This window comes from Fibroporia radiculosa (genome assembly GCF_000313525.1).
Source record: "Fibroporia radiculosa TFFH 294 genomic supercontigs, scaffold22166, whole genome shotgun sequence".
NCBI lineage: Eukaryota > Fungi > Basidiomycota > Agaricomycetes > Polyporales > Fibroporiaceae > Fibroporia > Fibroporia radiculosa.
In genome coordinates, this window is record NW_012133503.1 from 11,284 (window position 1) to 35,688 (window position 24,405).

The following is a 24,405-nucleotide window of genomic DNA, read 5'->3' on the forward strand; positions in this document are numbered from 1 at the left end:
GGAGTCAGATGATGATGGTCGCCGCCATCTCCAGTTGTCGTACGACTTTGTCGACCAGGATGGTTCCTCTGTGTGTCTCTGGGCGCATTGGCAGAATGGCCCCCGCCGCCGAGCATTGCCGTAAGGTGGCGCGTTTGCGGTGTCGCGGTCGCGGTCACGAGGGAGGCGCGTTCGAAGGATCGAAGACAGACCATATATGGGTGCAGAGACTGGCTTCGTGTTCGGATGCTGCTGGGCCGGGCCTTGCTCTTCCCTCGACATCGACGACGACGACGACAACGACGACGACAAGATAATGACCTCCAGCTGCGACAATTACGGGCTTTTCAATGGTTCGTCCTGCAACTGCCCGCCTGGCTTTGGCGGCTCGTCCTGCTCCCAGCCCGCGTGCGGAGGCAACGTCTTCCAGGGCTCCGCCCGTCCCTTGGCCTCTTCACCGGGCAGCTCTCCGTCTTTCCCCAATATCACCGGATGCGCGTGCGAGAGCGGGTGGACCGGAACAGGCTGCAACGTCTGCCAGAGCTCAGACGCCTGCCAGTCCGCCTATGCGGCCACTGGGCACTCGTCCTCGGGCCTGTCGAGCGGAGAAAACGACACTCTCACGTGCAATGCACACTCGAGAGTATACGCCGCAGGGCAGATGAGCTGCTCCGTACAGGTGCGTGGCCATGCGACGCCGTGCATGGCAGCCGTCTGATCCCACAGCAGAATCCGACCCTCCAAGCGATATACCCCTTATCGTCGACGCTGAACATCCTCCGTACGCTCAACCCGTCGCTCACCCCTCTGCCCAACATGACCGGGTTCGGCTCGTCCGGCTCCGTCTACGCACAGCTCTTCTATGACGGCGTCGAGCAATTCGACTGCACCGCCGACTCCTGCACGCAGGACACCACCGACGCCACGGACGGGAGCTCCAAGTGGACGTGTCAGAACCTGCGCTGCACATGCATCCCGGGCACGTCGTTCTGCGGCGGCGTCCCCGTCTCCAACCTCACGGCCATCATCGACGGTCTCTCGGGCACCCTCGTGATCGCCTGCGCCGCACCCTCCGCGGGCAGCACCACGGCGAGCTGCACGTTCCAGCAGTCTACTATCGCCTCCGTCTTTGGCTCCTCCGGTCTCGCTCTCAGCGGCTGTGCGTTTGGCGAATGTGTCAGCCAAGATGTCGTCGACACCGTCTCGTCCAATACTACTTCCTTGGCAGGCGGGGTGAGCAGCAGAAAATCCTTGAGTGGCGGCGTGATTGCCGGCCTCGCTGTCGTCGGCGGGCTCATCGCGCTCGCCCTGTTCTTCCTCCTATACGGCTGGTACAGACAGCGGAGAGCGCGGAAGCTTGGACCTGGTGGTGCGAGTCGCGCCGGCGGCGTTACAGTAGAGTGGTCGGACGTCAGCTACTTTGTCCCCGCGGCGGATGACCAGCGATCAAAGTGGACGGAGAGTCCGCTGAGGCGGCGAAGAAATCGTAAGGACTTGAATGGCCACAAGGCAGTTCTCGACAATGTAACTGGTCGTGTGTCGCCAGGCGAGGTGATGGCCATAATGGGACCAAGTGGCAAGTGCGTCCTTCTGTTTGATGTCGCTCTGCTCATCCTCGACCCCAGGCGCGGGGAAGACCACGCTCATCGAGATCCTAGCCAGAAAGCAAAAGTCGGGCCAGACCACTGGTTCGGTCTCTGTCTTGCGCACTGCATCCGTCGGCAACAGCGGCGCATCCCGGGTGCCCCACATTGGATTTGTGCCCCAGCAGGACGTTCTCCCCCCAGTGCTCACGGTGCATGAGGCGCTGCTGTTCGCCGCGCGTCTGCGCCTTCCCGAGAGCATCCCGGCGTCGGAAAAGCGTGCGCGCGTCGACGCAGTCGTCTGCCAGCTCGGCCTGGCGCATATACGCGACGTCCGGATCGGCGACGGCGAGACACGCGGAATCAGCGGCGGCGAGATGCGCAGGGTGAGCATCGGGCTCGAGCTCGTAGCGCGCCCCGACGTGCTCATCCTCGACGAGCCGACGAGCGGCTTGGATTCGGTCTCGGCACGGAAGGTGGCGGAGGTTCTCGCCACACTGGCGCACGACGAAGACAGCCCGACGGCAGTCGTCGCGTCGATCCACCAGCCGAGGTGAGCGCATATCCCCAGGGCGGGCAGGCACGGCGGCGTTGACGCACGCTTCCTCTTGCCCCCAGCTCGCAGCTGTTCCGCACCTTTGACAGGATCCTGCTCCTCGCGCACGGCCGTGCACTTTACTGCGGTCGTGGCGGGTTTGCACCAGCAGAGCACTTCGCCGCACGGGGTATTCCGTACACGGAGGGATACAACGTCGCGGACTACCTCCTCGACATTGCCAGCGACCCGCCTGTCGGCCTATTCCATACTGCTGAGGGCAGTGAGAAGACCAGCAGCCCAGAGCTCGCCGAGAAGCCGCATGGCGGCGAGGACCTGACTGTCGTAGATGAGGCGGAGAAAGGGCTTAGGGCGGCGCTTCGGCCATTGTCTGGAGAGAGGTATGCGACCACATTCCTGACGCAGCTGCAGGTTCTGTCCGGCAGGGAGTGGAAGATCCTGGGGAGGTACGTGTTCAGTCGGGCACGATTCGCGATATGGCGAACTTCAAACGCATGACTTCAGGGACAAGACGTTGTTTTTCACTCATATCGCAGTAGCCTGCGTGCTGGGGGTGTTTTGTGGTGCGCATCATCGCGGCGTGATGTCGAGACTATTGTTGACGACATTGTTCAGGTGGCTTGTACTATAAGACTGGCGTCACCATCGCGGGGTTCCAATCGCGAGTGGGATGTCTGTTCTTCCTCGTCAGTATAGAGTTTTGAAGAAATGCGACGTCTGGTGCTAACCTGCAAATATCCCTCGCGGTTCATGTTTTACAGGGCGCACTTATCGCTTTCTCGTCGCTCAGCGCGCTGTACAACGTCGTGACAATAAGGCCGCTGTTTCTGCGAGAAAGATCAGCGTCTTACTACAGGTATGTGTGCCCCTCACATTCTGCCGTCACATTCACAGCTGAGTGCATGTGATGGTAGCCCTACGGCATGGCTGCTGTCTCGATTCATATTCGACGTGATACCCCTTCGTGTGATACCCGCGGTGATCGTTTCGTCTGTGTAAGAGCATGACGATGTTTTGCGGACTGCATACCTCATTGTGACGTTTCCTTGCAGAACATATTGGATGGTCGGCCTCGCACCAGAGGCAGCCAACTTTTTCAAGTTTCTCTTCATCTTGGTCCTGTATACTCTAGCAATGACGCTCTTCGTAAGTCATCCCTTGCGGCAGCCATGATCCGCCCCGCTTATTCCGTCTTTTGCGTAAGAACTTCCTGCTCGCGTGCCTGTTCCGGAACGGCGGGATCGCCATCCTGCTCAGCGCGCTTCTTGCGCTGTACCAGATGACCTACGCCGGTTTCTTCGTGCACCTCGGGACGATACCCCCCGTGCTCCGCTGGCTCCAGTGGCTGTGTCCGCTGAAGTACACCCTCGAGGCGCTTGCGGTCAACGAGGTGGGCTCGGGGCTCATGATCGAGGACAGCCTGGACGGCGTGCCGGTCGACGTCTCGGCGAGCCTCATTATGGAGACGGTGAGCCGCAGTGTGACGTTCGCGGTGCGCCTTGCTGATGCGACCCCGGGGCTGATAGCTGTTTGGGTTTGGGGTGGACAACTACTACCGGGACGTGCTGGTGTTGTTCGCGTTCATTGCGGGATTTGGACTGTTGGTGGTTGGCGCTGTGTGGTTGAAAGTGAGGGAGAGGCGATGATTGCGGCAGGATGCGTTGTGAGAGAGAATTGAGCTCGGGATCGGCTACCGCCTTCCTCAAATCGGGAGTCTCTCGACGTGCAGGGTGGCTTTCAGCTATCTCTAGTTGTGTCCCGAATTCTAATCGAACAGTGTGCGATGATGTACTTAGCTGATGAATTCGACTTTGACAATCTGCAAACAGAGACAAGTTTCGATGATTTACAGGCGATGATGCGACTTTGATGCGACAATGAGACCGGCGACTGGATAAACGAGCTGCTGTTGACTAGAACGCAAGAGCGTGAAAGTTCGACCTCGTGAATATTTTTCAATTCAGAACGCTGTGAGCCAGGCTTTATACATCCCCATCGCCAAGAAAACAATACTATCACAGTGTTTCGTCACTGAACCAGACTTGCGTTCACCAACCGCATACTTTCTATAGTAATACAACTGCCTCAAATGTCGTGGAGGCTGCGTCATCGGCACAGACGTTGTCACCGAGCGGTCGATGCTCTCCCGGAATCGAGTAATTATTCACAGAACACTCACTTCAATGACGACGGAATCCTATTGATGTACAGCACCTGGCCCCCTTCAGGTGCGGGAGTCTCGTCGTCTCGCACGAGGTTCCTACGTCTCGACCGCTTGAAATACCTTCCGACGCGGTTCCGGCGCTGATAGAGTCGACAAGCATACAGCACATGGCCAGGAGGATTTTTATTTTTAAAAAAAGAGAGACAGATCAAGAGAAAGGAGAGACGCAATAACGGGTCGAACCCGAGATAGAGGTGAGAGAAACAGGTGTCGAATCGAACGTGCCCGGGACGCGGCCGCAGGTAGCTCGTCAGAATTCCCTCTTACTGTGCAGCGTGCTGTTGTATTATTTGTTGGGTATGGCAATGTTATCACAGTACATAGCTCGGGTGACTCCAGTTCGGTGCGAGAGTCCACTTGAAGCCGGCGGATCCTCTTGCACGTGCCGGCGAGGATCACGGTCTGCCAAATTCCCGGCTCTGCAATCCCACTTTAAAATTCACATTCGCCATTTTCGATTACGACCAGTCCCGCGCGCGGCGTTGCTCAGACTCTCTTTGGCCCACTCGACGCCCCCGGACGATGAGCTCCTCTTCCGACTCGTCCTCCCCCGAACCAGAACTCGTGACGAAAAAGTCCAAAAAGCCCTCGAGCAAGGCAGCAGGAAAGAAGAAGCAGCTGCCGCACGGACAGAACAACGAAGGGGACAGCGACGCCGACTCCGACTGGGCGTACCAGCCCCCGCCCGGGTTTGTCTGCATAAACCACGCGGGTGACAACGGCGAGTTCGACTGGGATGCGGTGAAGGACGACGACGGGCTGGAGCTATGGCTCGTCCGTGTGCCAGGCGGGGTGCGTCCGCTCTCCCGCTCTCCCCCTCCTCCGCGCCCGGCTTCGCTCACCGCCCCGCGCCCGCCAGCTGAAACCCAAGGCCCTGCACGGCCTCAAGATCGACGGCCCCGCGGCCGCGGCGGACGCCAGGACGGCGCGGGTGGGCACCGTCGACCGTAGGCACGCGTCGTACGACGTCTGGGCGCTGGGCGACGGCGACTCCGTGGGCGGGGAGGAGCTCAGGGGTCTGTCCTGTCTGCTCCCGCGCAAAAAGGAGGGCGGGAGGCTCGTGCAAGGTGCGTCTCCGCTCGTCGCTTCCACTAGACCAGCGCGATGCTGATGCTGAAGCCGCCGCGGCGCCCAGCACCGCGGCCCGTCGCGCGCCATTTGGTCATCACGACCCAGGCCGCGTCGCCCACCCCCGTCGTCGCCCAGGACACGTCCGCACCGCTCGCGGTCGCATTCCAGAATCCGCCGCGGCATAGCTACCCGCCGGAACTCTTGAAGCATCGCTTCATGCCATCCGGCTCCCTAGTGTCCACCGTCGACTCGCCAGAATCGGTGGATGTGGATCAGGTCGACGCCATGCTGGAGGCATCGCAGACGGAGGAATCTCCTGCGAGACAGCCCGCGCCCGTCTCCAAAAAGCGGAAAAGCGACAAGGAGCACACTAAGAAATCCAAAAAATCGAGAGCGGCAGCATAGCTGCGGCGTCATCTTTACGTTACGTTTGTGTTCGCCCCCACAATCGCTGTTCGCCTCATTTTCACGCAATTCGCGCGTCCGAGCTGCAGAAAAAGTGGATTCCACTCGAAGTGGTAGTATGCGTATGAGGGCAGCACATCAGCAGCAAGCGTGATGTCGGTGGCTAATAATACTAATAAGTGTGATATGCAAGCAATCCGGAGACACCAAGTCATCCAATCTCCATGCCATCCAATGCTCTCTCCTTCCCCTTCGCAGAGACACTCACTGTACTGTTACTAGTCCGTGCAGTCGCCTCCTTCGCACTCTGCGCAGAAGGCGGAGGCCCGAGCCGTGCCAACTCTTGTCGCACCTCCTCGTCGATATCCTCGTAGACACTGTATTGGGGCATGCCCCATATCCGACCGGGATGCTGCTGCTGCTTGTCGTGAAACACCCCACCGATCGTGTCGACCCATCGCCGCCGAGTCTCCACTAGATGCTGGAGCTGTTCGGGAACATGCAGCCGATTATCCTCGTCGTGGCCCAAACCAAGCGCAGCAGGACATGGAGGCAGCGCGCTGATACCGGTCGGCTGCACCCCATTGACACCTCCGTTAAGCTCCGCGCCTTTCTTCTTTTTCTTATTAGCTTTGGGGCCATCCTTCCTCTGCAACTTGGTATATAGGGTAGTTATGTTCTTGTCGAGGGAATCGCGCATCTCGACATACTCTTGATACCCGAGCCGGTCGCGGGCAATAGCGGTGAGACGTGCTCTGCGAACCTTGTTTGTGGCAAGGACCGTGCGCAGTTCGCGCTGGGCATGGCGCAAAGCGGTGGCAATGGGGTCATCTACTGCCTCCGAGAAATCGGGCTAAATTCGTACCATCAGAATTAGCGGCTAGAATGGGCTGATACTGAGCTCACAACTTCGTCTAGGAGGCGATGAAAGCGTAAGACGTTCTTCACGCGATCTTCCAGATCTGCGACATTCAGCTTATCTCGCGCTGCGGCGGCGGCGGCACCGTTCGTCCCAGGACGTCCCTCCATCGCCTCTTCAGCTGCCTTGACACCTTTCCATTCGGTTGAGTCGTGCATGGGTATCAGAGCACTAATCAACCGTTCTGTCAGAGGTCCATGACCCCGTTCCTCAGTGAGCAAGTCAGATTCCATGAGTGTCGATGGCTCCCAGCGCGGCAACGGGGACGTCAAACTCGAAGCATAACTTCGGCCTGTACGCACGGCAGCTGTGCCGGGAAGCGGGCCGCCGTGCAGAGCAGTGTCGTCCTCTTCCCAGACTTCTGAGTAATGACGCCCAAGTTTCGGCATCACGAATGGCTCTAATTCGTCAGCAGTGTACTCCAGAAACCCCACGTCCTCCTCCTTGATTGGGCGAATCCACGGCTCGATGCTGGTGTAAAAGGTCATGATCTGCACTTGCTGACCAGAAGGTTTACTTTTGCTGAAATCCTCCTCTACATCTGTCGTTTTGCTCGGTCCTGCCACCGGTGTTGGCTGGACAGGTGGACGAGCGGGAAGCAGGGACATGGGCGGAGGCAATGCAAAATCAGGTCCAGCGGCAGGCTATTGGTACCCGGCTGTCAACCTTGTGGCACAATAATGGTTAGCCCTTAGACCCACCTTGTTAAACACCAGAGATGAGGACGGGTATTTAGGAGGCTTTGGAGCCGATGGAGGCGGCGGTAAATGTGGATGTGTGTGAGCAGGTACAGGGGATGCTTTCCTGACCTTAACTGGTTCTACAGATAAGACTGAACTTCGTCAACAGATCATTGACAGGATCTCCCATGATGCGCACCCGGCTCAATATCACTGAGTTCGTCACGTTTCCGTTTCTTTTTCTTCTTCTTCGACTCTTCCGCCGTGCTAATTTCAACCAGCTATGTTGTCAGCGCACCAAGGTAAAGGACCGAATCTGGCTCACGACTTGCGAGGCTCCACAGTGGGAGTGGGCGTAGGAGGGATTGAAGGCGCGGACACTGATGGTAAGCGAGGTTTCTGTTGAGCTACTGGTGGCTGAGAGGGCAATCTGGCTTCATCGCCATTCGGAAGTGGAGTGACTGTGTAGGGCCAATTTGTTAGACGTGTGACACCGTTGTTACCGAGGCATTGTCAAATGAAATTATCAAGTGTGCAGAGATAAAGCAGACGCCATTTCAAACCAGTTGCGACGGTCAAATAATTCAATAGATCGAGTGGAACGCGGTCACGAGAATCAGGAAGGCAGAAGCAGAGAAGCACAAGGTAGTCAGACGTCGTTCACAGTGTTAGATAGAGTCGCGTAGTGGCGTGTCGGCGAAAGTGAGAAATCAACAAAAAAGATGATCAGACTAGCTGGCTATTAATTAAACAGAAGTACGCACAGGCGCGTTCCTTCTTCACCTTCTCGATTGCTTTAGCCTTTCCCTTCTCCTTCTCCTTCAGACGCCTCATCGACTCTTCAATAGCCTTGAGGTCTTCTCCTGCCTTCCTGGCTCGCTCCAAAGTCTTCTGTTTCAAATTTTTGAGTTCCGCATGCAGGGACTCTAGTTCATCAGTCGGAGGGACGGTGTCTGGCGGGTTCTTGAAGAGAACAGACCCAATGGGTGGTGGGGAAAGGAATTGTGATACCGGTAACGACATGGTCCAAGGGTAGGGTACAAAAGGTCGCCTGGAGACCGCAAGAAGTACCAGCACTCCACCCCAGACAATACCACGCGAAAGCAGGCCAGATCGCGGCGGTATGGACAAGAGTGTAGCAGAGGTGAGCGAACACTGTCGCGAACGGAAGCAAGTGGCTTAGGCGCTCTATGCACCGGATCCGGGTCACGCACAATTCATGCTTTTCCCACGCGTCCTGTCGGCCACACTCCGGCACCGGCCGACATCCGGCTACCCAGAGCGGGCGAGTGGCCGGAATCGCCGGCGAACGAAAATAGAATTCAAGTCGCTGCTCTGCGGGCGACCCACTGCTCATTTATATTTGACCCTCGTGTACATGCCGAACAATTCGACTCTGCCAGTCGTCCAGACATGGCCGGTGCAGAATCTCCCCCCTTGCTATCCAAAACGAGCTCCAACTCCATAGAACTGACCGAGCTCGAAGAAATTACAGTCACGCCGGACACTCACCATCGCCATGTCTTCAACCCGGTGTCCTACAACGTGCTTCCGGCGACTGACTCAGATGACGAGGACGACAGGGACGACTCTGGAAGCCGTGCGCTGTTGGGTTCGCCCAGCAGTCGCTTTCAGTCTCTATTCGCACATCGTGTCGACGTATGGCATCAGGTCAAGGGCATAGTGATACAGGTAAGTTTTATACGCTCTCCCGAAGGCTGCATGGATATCCTTACAGTGAATCGTATATCTCGAGACCTTACCAACGTTACTCGTCACTACGATAGGTCTCATGTTCGTAGGAAATATCCTGGAGGCTGTGTCGGTATGCTGCCATCTTCAACTGGGTCTCTTGTACTCATGTATCGCAGCATTGGAAAGCCATGAATCGTGTGGACGAGTTGATCATTCTGGTACCAGTTGTACTGAACCTGAAGGGCAACCTCGAGATGAATCTTTCTGCACGTCTTGGCACCGCGGCAAATCTCGGGAAGCTGGATAAACCGGACACTCGTCGTAGTCTTGTGTTGGGTAATCTTGCTTTACTACAGGTACAAGCTGCCGTGGTATCTTTTGTCGCCGCATGTGTTGCATTTTTGTTTGGCCGTATAGTATCTCATTCCCCGGGGGAGCAAGCTGCATCCATGACATCGCCTGGAACTAACCTCACCAATGCAACCGCCATCGCCCATGCTGTACTTTCAACTCTACATGATTCGAGACAAAACAATTTGCCATCTTCTGGGCGGAAGCGCATTACTGTCCCCGCTGAGTATGTTCCGGTATATATCATCAGAAGGAACCCTCATAGGTCGTGTTACAGATTTATCATGGTTGTGTCGGCTTCCATGTGTTCTACAGCTATCGCTAGTATAATCCTTGGTTCCTTTATGTGTGGCCTTATCATTTTTTGTTGCCGGTTAGGGATCGACCCAGGCGAGCCTTTTGGTTCGCTACATATCCTCTTTGCTGATGCCAGTGCGTAGACAACATAGCACCTCCAGTCGCTTCGTGCTTGGGCGATCTGGTAACACTGACCATCTTGAGCTTTGTCTCTGTTTTCCACGTCAGCGTTGTCCACACGCCCATCCCGCTAATTTTAGTCGTGGTCTTGACCGCGGCTGCTATTGGCTGGGTCGTTGTCGTGAGACGAAACCCTCACGTCCGACATTTACTTGCCCAAGGCTGGTTTCCTCTGTTCGCCGCAATGATCGTTAGTAGTGGCGCTGGGATGGTGTTAGACAGGTTTGTGAGTCGTTATCAAGGGTACGCACTCCTTGAGGCGGTAGTTACTGGCAAGTCTTACCTTGCCCTCGAGAAAATATCTAATAATTTTATCACGCATCTTCCAGGTCTGGCGGGAAGCGTCGGCTCTATCTTCGTCTCGCGTTTATCAACTGCCCTCCATGTGGCTACTATGGGTCATCCTACCTCAATCTCCGACCACACACCACACCCTAGTACTCGATTGGTGTCCGTGACCTTGTTAGTTGTCAGCTTTCCGGTTCAGATTATCTTCCTTTGCTTGATCTACGCATTCGGTTGGCTACACCTTCCTATCGTCTTCCTCGTGCTCGAAGTTATCTTCTTTTGTATAGCCGTGCGTATCTCCTGGATCGAAGTAGGTGTGCTAGATCCTGACATGAAGTTCTAGGTCGCCATATCCCTTTCCGTTGCTCAGGTTGTCACGAATTATCTCTGGAAGCGGGATCTGGACCCGGACATGTATGCCATGCCGCTGCAGTCTGCGGTCATGGATCTCGTTGGGCAACTTCTATTGGTGTTATGTTATGAGGCTGCGGCTTTGCTTGGCTCGAAAGTACGTAGCAAAACGGGAAGATAATACTGATTGAACCCATGGACATCGGTTGCTATCCCACACTCTGGCATTCATAATGATAGATATCGCAGGATAAATTATTCTTGGTGTGCTGTAAATATGTCCTCATGCTAATACCACTGTCACGCATCAATGAAGAACCAGCAACAACGAACGGACCTCAATAGCTCTAAGTAAGGACAACCTAAGGGCTCTCGACAGTAATTCCCGTGAGCGTTATGTTAACCTTTTCCAAGCGCGCCGATCAAGAATCCGTGGCGATCTGCGGTATCTTGTAAAGTCGACTGGAGAGATATTTCGAATGACTGGTTTTAGTTGCCAAGGACAGCCGGCACCAATCATAGATCATGAACTGCGCCGGTGGAAATCCTCGCCGATCCACGCCAGATTGGCAGGGAACACCAATCCAAAGCGGCACTGATTCGCGACGGCAAGCTCGCTCATTACTCCCCAAAACTCCATACCCTCCCAATCGACCTACATGACATCCAGATCTCGCGGTGGCTGGTCGCCTTCAGTATCAACTGCCGAAACAGCGTCAGGGAGCGTCGTGTCCCCTTCTGCATCCTCCTCCTGAGCCTTAGTGCGTGTGCGCGTACGACCCTTCGTCTTGGCTCTCGAGCGTGTGGATCGCGTCCTGGTTGGCGCAGAAATCGTTTGATTTGTGCTTTCCTCGCCGTCCTCAGTGGCGTCCTTTTCTGTCATGGAAGCAGTTGTCCTTGCTCTTGTTTTGCCTCGGCCCCGTCTGGTTGTAGTCTTCGCTTTGCGAGTGGCGGATGACGACAATTTTCCCGCAGAGGTGGCAGATAACGGCACATCGTCAGCATCATTGTCCTGCTCGCCGTCGAAAAATTCGTTCCGAAGAACGGATCGATCTTCCCTGTTCTCGCCAGCCAGAGCGATACTTTTCTCTTCCTGCTTCTCTTCCCGTGTGCGCTCTTCGTCCTCTAACCATCCAGCGAGGTCCGGAGGGATGTCTTGCATAGCTACGCTTGGTGCGCCCTGTAGATAACGAAGCTTGTTGCGAATGCTGATGCTGATGCGCTGTAGCGATGTGGCCGAGTTCAGGTTGTCTACCTTTCCCGTAAGAGGAGGATGTAGCTTCCATTGCGAGTCTCGGAAGAATGAATCATAGATGGTGGCAGGTAGCTCGTCTGGGACCGCAGCGCCAACCAGTACTGAAGTTTCGTACGTCCAACATCGGCTGACGTTCTTGATTGTATAGCCCCCACCTCCGACGACAAGTAGTGGGACGTTGAAATTTCGTACGAAATTGACGCATTCTCCATGAGCTGCAATCGACAGGTTGAATGCGCCTAGTCGATCGCAACCCAGGGAGTCAGCTCCACACTGCAGGACGATTGAAGTGGGTCTAAAGGCGGTGACGGTGTCGTCAATGACGCTCTTGAAAATCGTCAAGTACATATTATCATCTATGCCGTCTTGAAGTGGGACGTTCAAACAGAAATGTTTTCCCGGGCCTGTACCGTTGTCGTCTAATTTTCCTGTTCCCGGGAAGAAGTCACCGGTGTATTTGTGGAAAGACACGGTCATGACGCGGTTGGTATGGTAGAAGGCGAATTCTACACCATCTCCATGGTGAATATCAATGTCGATATACAAGACTCGAGGGTGATATCTATGAACATACTTAGGATTGTTGCTTCAGAAATGCACCATCATAACGTTACTGACCTCAATAGTTCTAAAATGGCAAGTACAATGTCGTTTACGTAGCAGAATCCACTGGCTTCGCCTTTCTTGGCGTGATGTAGACCACCCGACCAATTAATAGCAATGTCAGTGGTACCCGCGCAAAGCTTTCGTGCCGCTGCGAGAGATCCACCCGCATACATGCGGCAAAATTCGTACATGTCGGAAAAAATTGGACAATCCTCCACACAATTAAAGGAGTCAATGAGATGCTTCATATCCGCCTGATTTTGGGGGGTGACCCTTAGTTTAATTACTGTTAGGATCTTGCATAGCAACATCTCGTAGATGCAAACCTTGATAAAAATTCAATGTAATCATGATCGTGATAAGCTTCGAGTTCTGCTTGTGTCGCTGGACGTGGATTGTATATATGGTGAATTTGCTTGTCTAAACCGTACCCCATGACGAGGGCATTCGTCAAAGTAAGCCGGTGGGGTTTCATCGGATGTCGCTCCTGTTCATACGTGAGATGCTAGCGGGAAATCAAACAATCGCGCGGGACGTACCCCATAATGCTGTTCACCAATACCTTTAGGAAAGTAATACGAGACGATTGGACGAGAATGAGGCTGAATGTCACAGGTTAGGGTCGCATAACATCAGTATGAGCTATCTCCTACATTTATACGTTCAGTTATAGGTTCTGCACATCCATACGGCCCGCGATCATCAAAGAAAGGAGAACAAGAGAAAGTTGTTGCTTGAGATGAACGAACCATGGTTGATGTATAATAGCCCGGTCTACAAGCAATCACCAACGCAGTAGTTGCAATTAGAAACAAAGATTTCCTTGTCATAGAATACTGCCTACAGATTGACCCTGCGATAGATATAATGTGCCAGATATCAAGACAGCTGAAAGATATTAATTAGTCTAGCACCACCAGCCATTGAACAGCACATCAATAACTTTGTCAACGAAGTGTATGCACAAGATTTACTTCGTCTTACCAGATTTCGAAGCCCCAAAATAAACCTATATGATCTTGGAAATATTAATGGGTCTTCTAGCGGGGTACTGAGTCGAAGTGTGGATGACAGAGTTCAACGGATACTTGTTGCAGAGGAATTGAGGTATCCGCCACCGCTGACTAATCCATCCATATTTGGCATTTGTCCCTACCACACCGGGTTCCGTAGTATCACTTGGTCTCTACTCCCACCTTTCTTGTCGACCACCATGATCCTGCGGATTCCCTTATATGTGGTCGCAGTACTGCTGTCGAGCCTTCATGTATATGCATCTTCTGGGGACCGCGCCGACAACTACCGGAATTGTGTTTCGAAGTGCGAATCTGTCATTTGTACCGACTCGACTGGGACAAGCTCTCTTTCGCTAGCACTGCGGCTCGCACAATGGACTTGCACAGATGACTGCAAGTACAGATGCATGCACACAGTTACTGACTATGCACTGGCCAATGGGATCGCGGTGCAACAATACCATGGAAAATGGCCTTTCTGGCGATTCGCCGGCATGCAAGAACCGGCATCGGTCCTATTCTCCATTCTGAACCTGTTGTGCCATGTCAGGGGTGCGCGATTGATTCAAAGAGTCATCCCCGATCATAACCCCGTGAAGAACTATTACCTGAGGTTTGCGTTCGTCAGTGTAAATGCTTGGCTGTGGTCTTCGGTTTTTCACACTCGAGGTGAGTTTCGTCCGGGGTACCGGTGTTTATTATATGACATATGAATAATAATCCGCGATCAGACCTTCCTGCGACTGAGAAGTTAGACTACTTCTCTGCCGCCTTAGCTATCCTCTATGCCTTGTATTATACTGTCGTCCGCTTATTTCACCTCTACCCTTCGGACAACAGCCGTCTTTCACTTGCATCAAAACCGGCTCGCAAGCTTTCCGGAATCTACATCTTATGGACAGGCATATGTGTCGCTGCTTATATCCTTCATGTCTCTTATCTCACACTATTGCCACGCTTTGACTATACTTACAACATTGTGTTCAACCTTGTTGTCGGCATGATCCACAACTTCCTGTGGATCGTATATGCGTTGCCCTCGTCCCTTCCATCAATCCGTCGTTTCCCATTTCGACCACGATCGTATCGGCCTGGATATGCATCCAAAGCCGCGCTTTTCGTCCTTCTTACAACACTAGCCACGTCCTTGGAGCTCCTCGATTTTCCTCCTTGGAAAAGGATTATTGACGCTCATTCATTGTGGCATTCGTCGACCGTCCCAATTGCTGCTCTCTGGTACGAGTTCCTTGTTCAGGATGCTCAGGATGAAGGCTGGAGGGTACAAAGATCATAAATCAGTGTTGTAGCTTAGGTAAGATGTTTCTGAGATCTTACCAATTGAGAGCCTCATCTTCAGCCAGTGTTGGATACTTCAGATCCGCTACATACAGCGTCTTGTAACGATGAGGTTTTGTATACGGGCCAATTTCAGATGTTTTCAAATGGCTTTCGCAAGTCTCGGGAAAAGCTGGGTCGCTAGAGGGCCGAAGAGGATGACAAATTTTCTCTCGTCAAAACGACATCGAATAATTCCTCATTCTATGTGACTCAGTGACTGGGGTGTAAGTACATGTGGTTGTAGGAGTTCTCCAACGATCAAGTCCTCTGCGTAATCGAAATGCCAGCCACTCAATAGCCGTTCACGCCAGCGCCTTCAGCCCAATCACCAAATAGCAGACTAATACTCTCTCCATTGTGGGTCCTGCGAATACTCTCCGCGATGGTGGGACTGACATCCATAGTAATTAGCTTGCTGCACCCATCGGTATGTTGTTGCTGAGGAATGGTGTTGGTAACCTGAAACAACATGAATTTTCCACATCGGTTCCATGATTCACGGCACGCACCACCAAACGTTCTATTGGTAACTCCTGAATCATACTCATGTTGGTTTCCGATAGGAGTCCTGCGAAAAGCCGATCATGAACACGCCATGTCGTTGTCAAGACACGAACTCAATCTCACCATGAGAAATGAGAGCATAAACTTTTGATGCCCCTTTCTCCTTGAGTAAAGGGGCTGCAAGAGCCAGTGTGGCTCCGGTATCTATCATGTCATCTATGAGGATTGCGACCTATCAAGGGATGAGCAAAAGCAAAATGGAACACGCATGACTAGCTTGCCTTGTCTCGCACGTCACCCACCAACACTTCCACTTTTTCTGGGGCGCTATTAGGCTTTTTGGACCTTTCCCTGTGGATGAGAGCAAACTCGACACCAAGTTTGTCCGCAATCGCCGTGACCCTGACGTCATGGGAGAAATATGAGAACACGATGTGATAAACTCAAACACAATGAACTACCGCTTGGTACCTCCAGCATCGGGACTGACGATTATGCTGTTCTTCCAACCCTCAATGTGTTGTTTGATATACGAGATCATGAGAGGTTCCGAGTAGAGGTTGTCTACAGGGAAGTCGAAGAACCCCTGGATCTGGCTGGCGTGCAGATCCATGGTAATGACATGGTCGCAGCCAGCTACGGCGAGCATATTGGCGACCAGCTTCGCGGTGATGGGCGCTCGGGACTTGTCCTTCTTGTCCATCCTCGCATAAGGGAAGCAGGGGATCACCGCAGTAATCCGCCGCGCTGAAGCACCTTTGCAAGCGGAAATCAGGATTAGGAGCTCCATGAGGTTGTCGTTGACGTCGCTGCACCCCGACTGGATGATGAAAACATCCTCATCGCGAACCGATTCCGCAATTTTGACGTTGATCTCCCCGTTCGAAAACTTCTTGACCGTGCAAGGAGTGAGACGGACATTTAGCCTGAAGATCACTTGGGTGAATCACCAGTCCGCAGACTGAGTGGCTGTGCCGTAAAAGCTGCAGCTCACCGCTCGACCACTGCTTGGGCGAGCTCGGGGTGACTGTTCCCTATAAAGAGAGCACTGTAAGCGTGGCTGGAACGATGTACAACGAACTTGGCACATACCCGTCAAGATTCTAATAGAGTTTCCGTGAAGCATGCTTTCCGAGATATTACAGCATTCGATGCAAAGAGAGATAGAGTACAAATGAGAAAGAGGGGCTAGGATGTGGTGCAGAAGAAACAATTCGATGCGCCGGTCGGCGGTGCCCAGAAGCTTCACAGGTCTGGCACTGGCGTCTGATTGATGATCTATCCTCCGCTTGATTTTCCGGGTCCGCAGGAGTCCGCTCGGCCGAGAGCCAGGACCCCCGACAGTTCACAATGCATTACATGGCATCTCAACAAGTTGAACAACATTCTTGAACCGAGCCGCGCTGCAACGTTTGATTGCGGTGTGAAACAGACATTACGCATTCAACCTCTAGGTATATGTTATACACTAACAGAGCATACTCCAGACCGAGGCACTATACCATCGCAACACCTTGGCCAACGCGGCTTTCAGGGCGGAACACGAATTGTGATGTTCTCCACGACATACTCGGAATCCGCGTATCCTAGCAGTTGCGCAATGTACGAACTAATCCCAATTGTCAGCTAATTTCTCAATGTAAGTCGGAACATAACACAGTACCTTTTGAGCCCCTTCACTCTGTTAATCTGGGCTGAGTTGTAGTTCGCAAGACCGCGTCCAACTTCCTCTACTTCCCATTCATCACTCTCTCCAGCCGGATTTTCCACAAAAACCTCCTCCTCAGCAGGAAGCATTCTCAAGGACGTAGATGGCGTCATGTCCTCATCTACCGTCGGCAACGACAATGGGTCTAAGTCCAGTCCAGGATCTAACTCAGACATTGACGACGTCGCAGATGCGTTCGCAAACAATATCGGCGTGTTGGGCACTGTCGTTCCCGGGCCAGAATCAGCATGAGAGTAATGTAGTTCCTCGACTGCCGTCGCCGACTCGCTCGATCCGGATACTTGGCGTCGTATCACGATCCGAACTGCTTGTCCGGACGCAAATGCGCCTCGGACGCCGAGAACACCAGCAGGAAGCAATCGTCCACCTGACTCGCGTCGGGACAACACACTGTGTGCTCCTCTGTCGATGATAACAGTTCCTGATGGATTAAGGGTATGACTGGTCCAAGACTTCAGGTCGCGCAACGGAACAGGAGAGGGTTTGAACAACGTATGCGGTGGCCGTGGGGCGTCGCCCGTCGGCGTTTTTGATACAGATGATGTAGAAGTGTCGGATGGAGGCCCAGCATCTTCTACAAGTGATGATTCAGGACTAGAGCGACCTGAAATCTCTATTGGTGTCGATGTCCCTGATTTCAAAGCATTATTATACTCTATGATCTTGAATATGTTCTTGGGGTCTTTGCTTGATGTGATGACGGTTGTGACACCTGCTGCTGTCGCAATCTCCGCAGCGATGAGCTTGGTCTCCATTCCGCCAGTTCCCAGACTAGAACCTAGCGTGGTTGTGCTGACTGTCACAGATGTTTCAGTGTCGATAGCGCTGGGACCGGCCTCTAGTTACATACCTTGGGAGCGAATTGTCGCAATGGAAGAGACAGTCTCGATAGGCTTCGCCGTTGGGTCTTTTCGAGGATTCGCAGTGTACAACCCGTCCACGTCAGTCAGAAGAAACAGATAGTCAGCATGTATCATAGAAGACGTGATGGCGGACAAGGTATCGTTGTCGCCGAATTTTATTTCCTACAACTTAGTCAGAACAGAACCTTGGAATTCATGTATATCTGTACGCACGCTGACGGAGATCGTATCGTTTTCATTAACGATTGGGACAACGCCCATGGACAGTAACTCCTTGAACGTGCTTACCGCATTTAAGTAGCGGGTCCGCTAGACTCAAGAATCTGAGCGAACAAATGACAGTATTTTCAGTGGGGGGACGTACGTCAGATATATCACCTCTTGTTAGCAGAACCTGCGCAATAGGCTGCTCTAGTTGCCCAAAGAGGTTATCCCATAGAGCGATCAATCTGCCCTGGCCTATAGCAGCCAATGCCTGCAGGGAGCCATACAAGATCAGTCATACAAGTACAGACTTGCTGCGTTTGAGAAAATTTATGCTTACCTGCTTTCCCGACAAACTCTTCGGACGATACGCTACATCCATCCGTTTCAACCCAACCGCGATGGCCCCTGAACTAACAAGGACAACCTTGTGTCCCTGCTGGCGTAGATGGACGACCGTCTCGACCACGGCCGAGAGGGTCGAGAGAAGCGGCATGTGCGTGGTTTCATGAACAATAGACGACGACCCTGCAACATAAAACCATCAGTCGAACGTTGTTGAGATCCAAGAGGAAGACAGCACAAACCTAGTTTGATTACTATGGTATTTGAAGATCCTTGGCGCGGACGGGCCATTTAACAGCGAGCTAGTGTTGTGTTCGGGGAATATTGACAACAAGTGACAAGGAAACGATATATTCCGCAAGGCCTAACGCATGCGGATCAACGATTTGAGAGTGATTAGGAGTACAGGCAGAATGGGTGATAGATGAGCAGTGAGTCATGGCAATCGATTCCGACGTCAAAGTGAAAAGAACTTTGATGCGGAGGACAGTCGGTTTGACTCAAGCCTTTGAAACGACTGGATTGTTGCCAGCACTGGAGCTTAATATGAACAGGATGATCTGCCCTGACCTCGCTCAAAGTGAAGGCGCAGGAGGAGTGGCGGGCCTCCCCTCGTCATGCGCGACTCAGCCGGATCGACCCCCCTCCCCCACCACCAGGCGAACTTGCTGCTTCAGCTGCGCACCGAGCACTCACCATTGCAGCACCACCTCCATCGGATCGGCAAAGCTGACTCTGACCGTTGCCCCTCCTGCCATACGCGCCCCGAGACCGTTCGTCACTTCCTCCTGGAATGCCCCACCTTCAGGCTGCAACGGCACGCTCTGAGGCGACAGATCGGCACTGCGGCGCACTCCATTCGCGCACTCCTGTCCAACCCGAAGGCGACCAAGCCCCTCATGGCGTACATCCATGCTACGCAACGTTTCACGGCCACCTTCGGGGAACTCGTGCGCAAACAGTGACACTAACATGTTCTCCCCGTACCGGCCTTTATTATCCCTTTCCCTTTCCTTACTTTCTACCTCATTGCACATACTTCCTGTTCTGTCTCCGGTTTCCCGGCCTGTGCTAGCTGCGAGTAGGCGATGACTTGGAGTTTCGAGGAGTTTCGACGGACGGTGGGGGACCACCGGCTGGCTCCCTCCTAGCTGTGACTCCGTCTGGAGAGGCTCAGTAGCCTCTAGTGGGAGATTTAGATTCGCGTCTCTTGCCTTAAATGGCTGAAGTCTGACCCTACGGTCCCGTCGTACTAGCGCCAATACTGTACAAGTTTCGCCGCTTTCCATTCCTGTGTACATACTCTCCCCTTCCCTGGCCACATAACGTACCCTACACTAACTGCTGACATCCACCCGCCTGTCGGGTGGTGTCTGATGCCTTTGCTACGATTCCGAACTCTATATGCGATCGCACTGCCTGTACTTACTGTCTACATAGGGCTCGGCCCTCGCGGACATTAAGAGGACAAAAAAACAGGATGATTACTTAGTACATCTCGAATTGTCGATGTAATTGGCCATCACAGCAAGTGACAGCACCGGGTGACTATCAATATGCGGTTGGTTCCATGTTGAATATAGCAACGACCAAAAAAAACGATGAAATCAATCGAAACTACATAATAACTAGTATGCACATGTAATCCAGTGAAGAATCCTAAGCCATGGATATTCGTGGAAGTATCCGTAGTGCGCGAGAACAGAGGCTTAGTTGCTCGGTGCTTTGGCTGCCTCTTTCTCGCCGCTAAGAAGCTGCTCAAGCCTTGCTCCCATCTTTCGCCGTTCCTCGATGGTAAGAGGCGGCGTTTCTGACGAGTAGCCCAGTTCTTTGAAAACAAGAAGACCGAACGTCAAATCACGTAGACAAGGCGGCGTTCGCACACGCACTGAGGCTTGGGTACTGTAAGGGAATCTCCTCGGATTTGACAGGGAGCGTGGATAGATCCAGAGGGAAAGACGGCCCAATCCACGCATTACGGAATTCATGGTCCCTGTTGGAGACCGTGAAAACAAGCACGGAAGTTGATTGCAAACATAAGCATACTTTCTCTGGCAATATAGGAAGTTGTCAGTCAGTGGAAAGACCAGGCATAAATCTCACACACACCTCCTCACGCGTAAGCGGATGCACAAGGATACTTCAAACCCAAGTGAGTCTCGATGAGTGTAGCCATTAGACGTGGCGATATACATTACCTGAGTCTGCCCCGGTTCATGCAAAGGTACGAATACACAGACGCAAAGGACTCGGAAGGACACCAAATCTCATACGAGCCTGAGAAGCCCACCAAAATTTATTGCGGCGCATATACATAACTCTATATACTCACCAACTGGATGAGGCCCAATGGGATCCGAGTTCACTCGGAAGAGTGGCACTGCAATGAAAGCACCGTCCCGCCTCAGACGAAGGACAGCATCACGAAGCTCAAGAGCTGCCTGATGCTCGTCTGCATTGCGCTGATGGAAATAAATGTCTACTCTCCCAGAGAAATCCGAATTCAGTGGCCATCATTTTGGTAAAGGAGTGATCACTTACGAAAGTGCCATTCTCTTCATGACCCGTGGCCAACAAATGCAGAACGGAGCGGGCAGTCAGCTACAGCCCACCCATAGCATCTCAGCATGGTTGAGGCGGACCTGATTTCCGATTCCACGACTTCCTTCATATCTGTAGGAGGACTCATGTTATATGTCTCGTCAACAATACCAAGAATTCGAGGGTGTAAAGAAGGTACAGTAGCAAAAGTCACAGGCCAGACTGAGCTTTCGACCAAATTGCCTTGCCGGGGCATGCCGAGGCGGCATCCCCCAACTCGCCACATTCTCCAGCTCCAATTCAAGACCCCTCGCCGACCTCCATCTTTAGCCTTTCGAGTCTACTTGTACATTGGTCTTATACGCCGTTTACTTCGATCGATACACAAGATTCCTCCCGCTCGCCACTGAACGCGGTTTCCAGTTCTACAGCTTGCTGCTGAAGTTGATTGAGAGCTGAACGCAAACCATGTCCGACGACTCGGAGGGCTTTCCCAGTGATTCATACGACTCTGACGCCTCTGCTTTGGACGTTGATGTAAGTCAGCTCTCTTTACACGCTTGTTCTGAACGACCATGCACGTATCATCAGGAGGACTATGACTTCGAGGTGCCCGTGGCTAAGAATAAGGGCAAGGGGAGGACACTCGGTATCGTGTACGAAAGTCTTTCCCCTACCCGCCTCCAGAGCCTGGTGGGTGAAGATATCAGTAATATCGCCAGTGTCTTAGGTTTAGAGGTATGTGGCTCCCGTCTTGACTGCTGCCGCCTCCAATTCACTCATTCTCGAGATGCTCTCCAATCGCAGTCACCTATTGCGTCGATCCTCTTGCAGCATTTTCGTTGGAACAGAGATAAGCTTATCGAGAAGTACATGGATTCTTCTGCGTGCGTCCTCAGAGACGCTGGTGAACCTCAGAGCGTCATTGCGGTTCCCGACTCACCTACATACCGCCCAAATAAGCGCGCACGTATCAACTCGCCGTCCGATTCCTCATTTGTCTGTGCGATCTGTTGCGACACGGGCCCAGAATCAGTATTTCGTATACGCTGTGGTCATCCATTTTGTCGCACATGTTGGCAGATCTACGCTACTTCCAAGGTCAAAGAGGAAGGCATGTGTGCGTTCAATTGCATGCAGGATGGTTGCGCAACAGTAGTAGACGAGTCGTCTATACAAAAACTAGTTGATAAACCCACGTTTGATCGGTAGGTGTATTTGTCTTCAATGCACAGCGGTACTCAACATTATCGTATGGCGTAGTTATCGCGAGTTGTTGCAGCAGTCCTACGTCTCTGCGCACCCCCATCTGCGTTTCTGTCCCCATCCATCATGCACAGAAACAGTCTCCTGCCCAGGTGGAATGGGATCATCTCTTCTTACTGAGGTTCCAACCGTGCGCTGTGGGCAGGGCCATGCCTTCTGTTTTGGATGCGGTCTGGACTCGGACCACCGTCCTTTGATATGTAAGTTTGTACGCATCTGGATTAAGAACGCTCGCGACGATGCCGGGACGACACAATGGATCAAGGCGAACACGCGTACGTGTCCAAGGTGCGATAATAGCATCGAGAAAGCAGGCGGGTGCAAGTAAGTCCTGTCGTTGTCACGAGTACGCTTGGAAAATACGAGTGTCTTGCTGATCAGAGCATAATCATCAGTCGGATTTTGTGCCGTTCTTGTCAATTCCAATTTTGCTGGCTGTGTAGGCGGAACTGGGACGTACACGGTTACAACAATGATGTCTGTAATACGTGGAAGGAACCCGAACCGGACGCAGCGAATACAGAGGCGAAGCAGAACTTGGAGAAATGGTTGTTTTACTTTGATAGATTCAACAATCACGAGTTGTCTGTTCGACTCGATGAGGAGCTTGTTGAGCAGACTGAGGAGAAGATGCTCGAAGTTCAGGAGAGCAGTGAACTGTCATGGATTGAGGTACGTGAGTCCCACCAGAGAATGTGTGTGATGACAGACACCTTCGTGCTCGATTTATAGGCAAGATTCATGAATGATGCAGTTGAAGAACTTACTCGCTGCCGTGTAACTTTAAAATGGACGTATGCCATGGCCTACTTCCTTGCACCAGGAAACCAGAAGCAGATTTTTGAAGACATTCAGGCGTAGGATTATGGCGTATACTGGGACTGGATGAAGGCTCACTTCATTATACAGGGACTTGGAAAAAGCTGTAGAAAATTTGTCGCAACTTCTTGAAGAGCCCATCGAGAAAGATACGGTGAAGAGCTTGCGGCAGCGCATGGTAGACAAGACGGTGAGCAGTGCCGCATTGATTTTTCGCAGATTTTACCAACGGGACATAGGTTTATGTGCGAGGCAGACATGAAATCGTCTCGCGGGATACAGCGGAGGGCCTTGCTGAGGGCCGTTGGGAATGGAATTTACCACTGGAATAGATCATTTGTATGCTCACAAAGAGTACATGTTCTCCACCTATCACTTGCAGGAATATAGTATCAGCTTCGAGCAAACTATCTAGTTGAGTGGGGATTGTTCGATACATGCATTAGTATAAACTGTATTTTAATGTAGGTATGCAGGAGCGCTGTTGGTATCAGCAGGATAGCATGTTACACTTTGAATCCGTATCCCCGCATGCACGCAAGGTGTTGTTGTACGACCTCACGACACTTTTCGTCTGCCTCGGACGGGTCGAATTTCAAGAAACAGTCATCGCGCACTGACTTCGTTTGCGGACATGCGCAACACCTACATCACGAGAAGGTCGTTGAGCTGAGACTTGTGAATACGAAGAGATGGTACTCACGGCTTCAAGCCTTGGGGATTAAGGGGATTCTGTTTCGGATCCGTAGGATCATAGGTCTTTGGGGTGGGAGAAGTTGAAGACGGCGTGGATGATCCCCACCACGATGTCAGCTATAAATATTTGGTATTAAGCATAATTTGACAGTGGAAATAAATCTCTCACAGAGCTGAGCATTGTGATCTGGTGAATGTACGCTATGGTCGAGGGAATGGTGACGCGCCTGGTTCAAGAGGCGCGCGCGAGGTAGCGGCACAGGGCGCCTTCCATGACAAAGCTGACCGAGACTGGAACCAAGGTTAGGGTTACTGGGCTGGCGCCACGACTGGATTCAAGAACTCTGACCTCAACCTATTTGATGTAAAGCTAGCACATTTGGCGATCCGTTTACAAGACGAGGGAGATAGTACAGGTACGTTGATCTCATGCATCCGTTCTTCGCTGGGTGCTGGGAACGGCGAATATCCGTTACATGCTCAGCGCTTGCTCTGCTTTCTACCCTTCGCCGATAGAGCCGAACTTTGTGAGTCGCTACACGCTGGGGTTATTACGATACTGGAAGTCACATCGTTTCGGGGTCCCGAAGGACTCCTTTATATCAATTCTGCCGTCACTGGTCATGTATATCAACAGACACAAG

The 24,405-nt window shown here is 52.7% G+C and overlaps 10 protein-coding genes across 10 annotated transcripts; 5 read left to right on the plus strand and 5 right to left on the minus strand.

Moving 5' to 3' along the window:
- Positions 1 to 196: 196 nt before the first annotated feature.
- On the plus strand, positions 197 to 3,764 carry FIBRA_07993 (uncharacterized protein; the record flags this gene model as incomplete). The annotated part of the gene is made up of 11 exons (XM_012329653.1): positions 197 to 658; positions 709 to 1,552; positions 1,605 to 2,115; positions 2,181 to 2,564; positions 2,623 to 2,681; positions 2,734 to 2,804; positions 2,880 to 2,974; positions 3,033 to 3,113; positions 3,171 to 3,264; positions 3,323 to 3,586; positions 3,645 to 3,764. The coding sequence occupies 11 exons, from the start codon at positions 197 to 199 to the stop codon at positions 3,762 to 3,764; spliced, it is 2,985 nt and encodes a 994-aa protein (XP_012185043.1).
- A 1,100-nt stretch (positions 3,765 to 4,864) lies between these two features.
- FIBRA_07994 (uncharacterized protein) lies at positions 4,865 to 5,818 on the plus strand (the record flags this gene model as incomplete). The annotated part of the gene is made up of 3 exons (XM_012329654.1): positions 4,865 to 5,134; positions 5,202 to 5,409; positions 5,478 to 5,818. The coding sequence occupies 3 exons, from the start codon at positions 4,865 to 4,867 to the stop codon at positions 5,816 to 5,818; spliced, it is 819 nt and encodes a 272-aa protein (XP_012185044.1).
- Positions 5,819 to 6,029: 211 nt separating this feature from the next.
- On the minus strand, positions 6,030 to 8,440 carry FIBRA_07995 (uncharacterized protein; the record flags this gene model as incomplete). The annotated part of the gene is made up of 6 exons (XM_012329655.1): positions 6,030 to 6,671; positions 6,725 to 7,381; positions 7,439 to 7,557; positions 7,617 to 7,684; positions 7,743 to 7,878; positions 8,182 to 8,440. 6 exons carry the CDS (start codon positions 8,438 to 8,440, stop codon positions 6,030 to 6,032), a joined length of 1,881 nt encoding a protein of 626 aa, XP_012185045.1.
- Positions 8,441 to 8,830: 390 nt separating this feature from the next.
- On the plus strand, positions 8,831 to 10,760 carry FIBRA_07996 (uncharacterized protein; the record flags this gene model as incomplete). Its single annotated transcript, XM_012329656.1, has 7 exons — positions 8,831 to 9,109; positions 9,174 to 9,242; positions 9,289 to 9,689; positions 9,741 to 9,787; positions 9,842 to 9,865; positions 9,904 to 10,517; positions 10,572 to 10,760. The coding sequence occupies 7 exons, from the start codon at positions 8,831 to 8,833 to the stop codon at positions 10,758 to 10,760; spliced, it is 1,623 nt and encodes a 540-aa protein (XP_012185046.1).
- Positions 10,761 to 11,234: 474 nt separating this feature from the next.
- FIBRA_07997 (uncharacterized protein) lies at positions 11,235 to 13,192 on the minus strand (the record flags this gene model as incomplete). Its single annotated transcript, XM_012329657.1, has 5 exons — positions 11,235 to 12,396; positions 12,453 to 12,713; positions 12,767 to 12,927; positions 12,980 to 13,042; positions 13,094 to 13,192. The coding sequence occupies 5 exons, from the start codon at positions 13,190 to 13,192 to the stop codon at positions 11,235 to 11,237; spliced, it is 1,746 nt and encodes a 581-aa protein (XP_012185047.1).
- Positions 13,193 to 13,653: 461 nt separating this feature from the next.
- FIBRA_07998 (uncharacterized protein) lies at positions 13,654 to 14,750 on the plus strand (the record flags this gene model as incomplete). The annotated part of the gene is made up of 2 exons (XM_012329658.1): positions 13,654 to 14,125; positions 14,188 to 14,750. 2 exons carry the CDS (start codon positions 13,654 to 13,656, stop codon positions 14,748 to 14,750), a joined length of 1,035 nt encoding a protein of 344 aa, XP_012185048.1.
- Positions 14,751 to 15,085: 335 nt separating this feature from the next.
- On the minus strand, positions 15,086 to 16,424 carry FIBRA_07999 (uncharacterized protein; the record flags this gene model as incomplete). Its single annotated transcript, XM_012329659.1, has 7 exons — positions 15,086 to 15,253; positions 15,304 to 15,362; positions 15,422 to 15,530; positions 15,601 to 15,700; positions 15,760 to 16,224; positions 16,293 to 16,332; positions 16,391 to 16,424. The coding sequence occupies 7 exons, from the start codon at positions 16,422 to 16,424 to the stop codon at positions 15,086 to 15,088; spliced, it is 975 nt and encodes a 324-aa protein (XP_012185049.1).
- A 404-nt stretch (positions 16,425 to 16,828) lies between these two features.
- FIBRA_08000 (uncharacterized protein) lies at positions 16,829 to 18,730 on the minus strand (the record flags this gene model as incomplete). Its single annotated transcript, XM_012329660.1, has 7 exons — positions 16,829 to 16,907; positions 16,962 to 17,823; positions 17,878 to 18,052; positions 18,104 to 18,199; positions 18,255 to 18,365; positions 18,435 to 18,622; positions 18,682 to 18,730. The coding sequence occupies 7 exons, from the start codon at positions 18,728 to 18,730 to the stop codon at positions 16,829 to 16,831; spliced, it is 1,560 nt and encodes a 519-aa protein (XP_012185050.1).
- Positions 18,731 to 20,148: 1,418 nt separating this feature from the next.
- Positions 20,149 to 21,236, minus strand: FIBRA_08001 (uncharacterized protein; the record flags this gene model as incomplete). Its single annotated transcript, XM_012329661.1, has 5 exons — positions 20,149 to 20,267; positions 20,329 to 20,490; positions 20,772 to 20,901; positions 20,981 to 21,040; positions 21,099 to 21,236. 5 exons carry the CDS (start codon positions 21,234 to 21,236, stop codon positions 20,149 to 20,151), a joined length of 609 nt encoding a protein of 202 aa, XP_012185051.1.
- A 212-nt stretch (positions 21,237 to 21,448) lies between these two features.
- On the plus strand, positions 21,449 to 23,397 carry FIBRA_08002 (uncharacterized protein; the record flags this gene model as incomplete). Its single annotated transcript, XM_012329662.1, has 8 exons — positions 21,449 to 21,517; positions 21,572 to 21,718; positions 21,788 to 21,979; positions 22,064 to 22,188; positions 22,690 to 22,918; positions 22,979 to 23,103; positions 23,156 to 23,255; positions 23,305 to 23,397. The coding sequence occupies 8 exons, from the start codon at positions 21,449 to 21,451 to the stop codon at positions 23,395 to 23,397; spliced, it is 1,080 nt and encodes a 359-aa protein (XP_012185052.1).
- Positions 23,398 to 24,405: the final 1,008 nt, after the last annotated feature.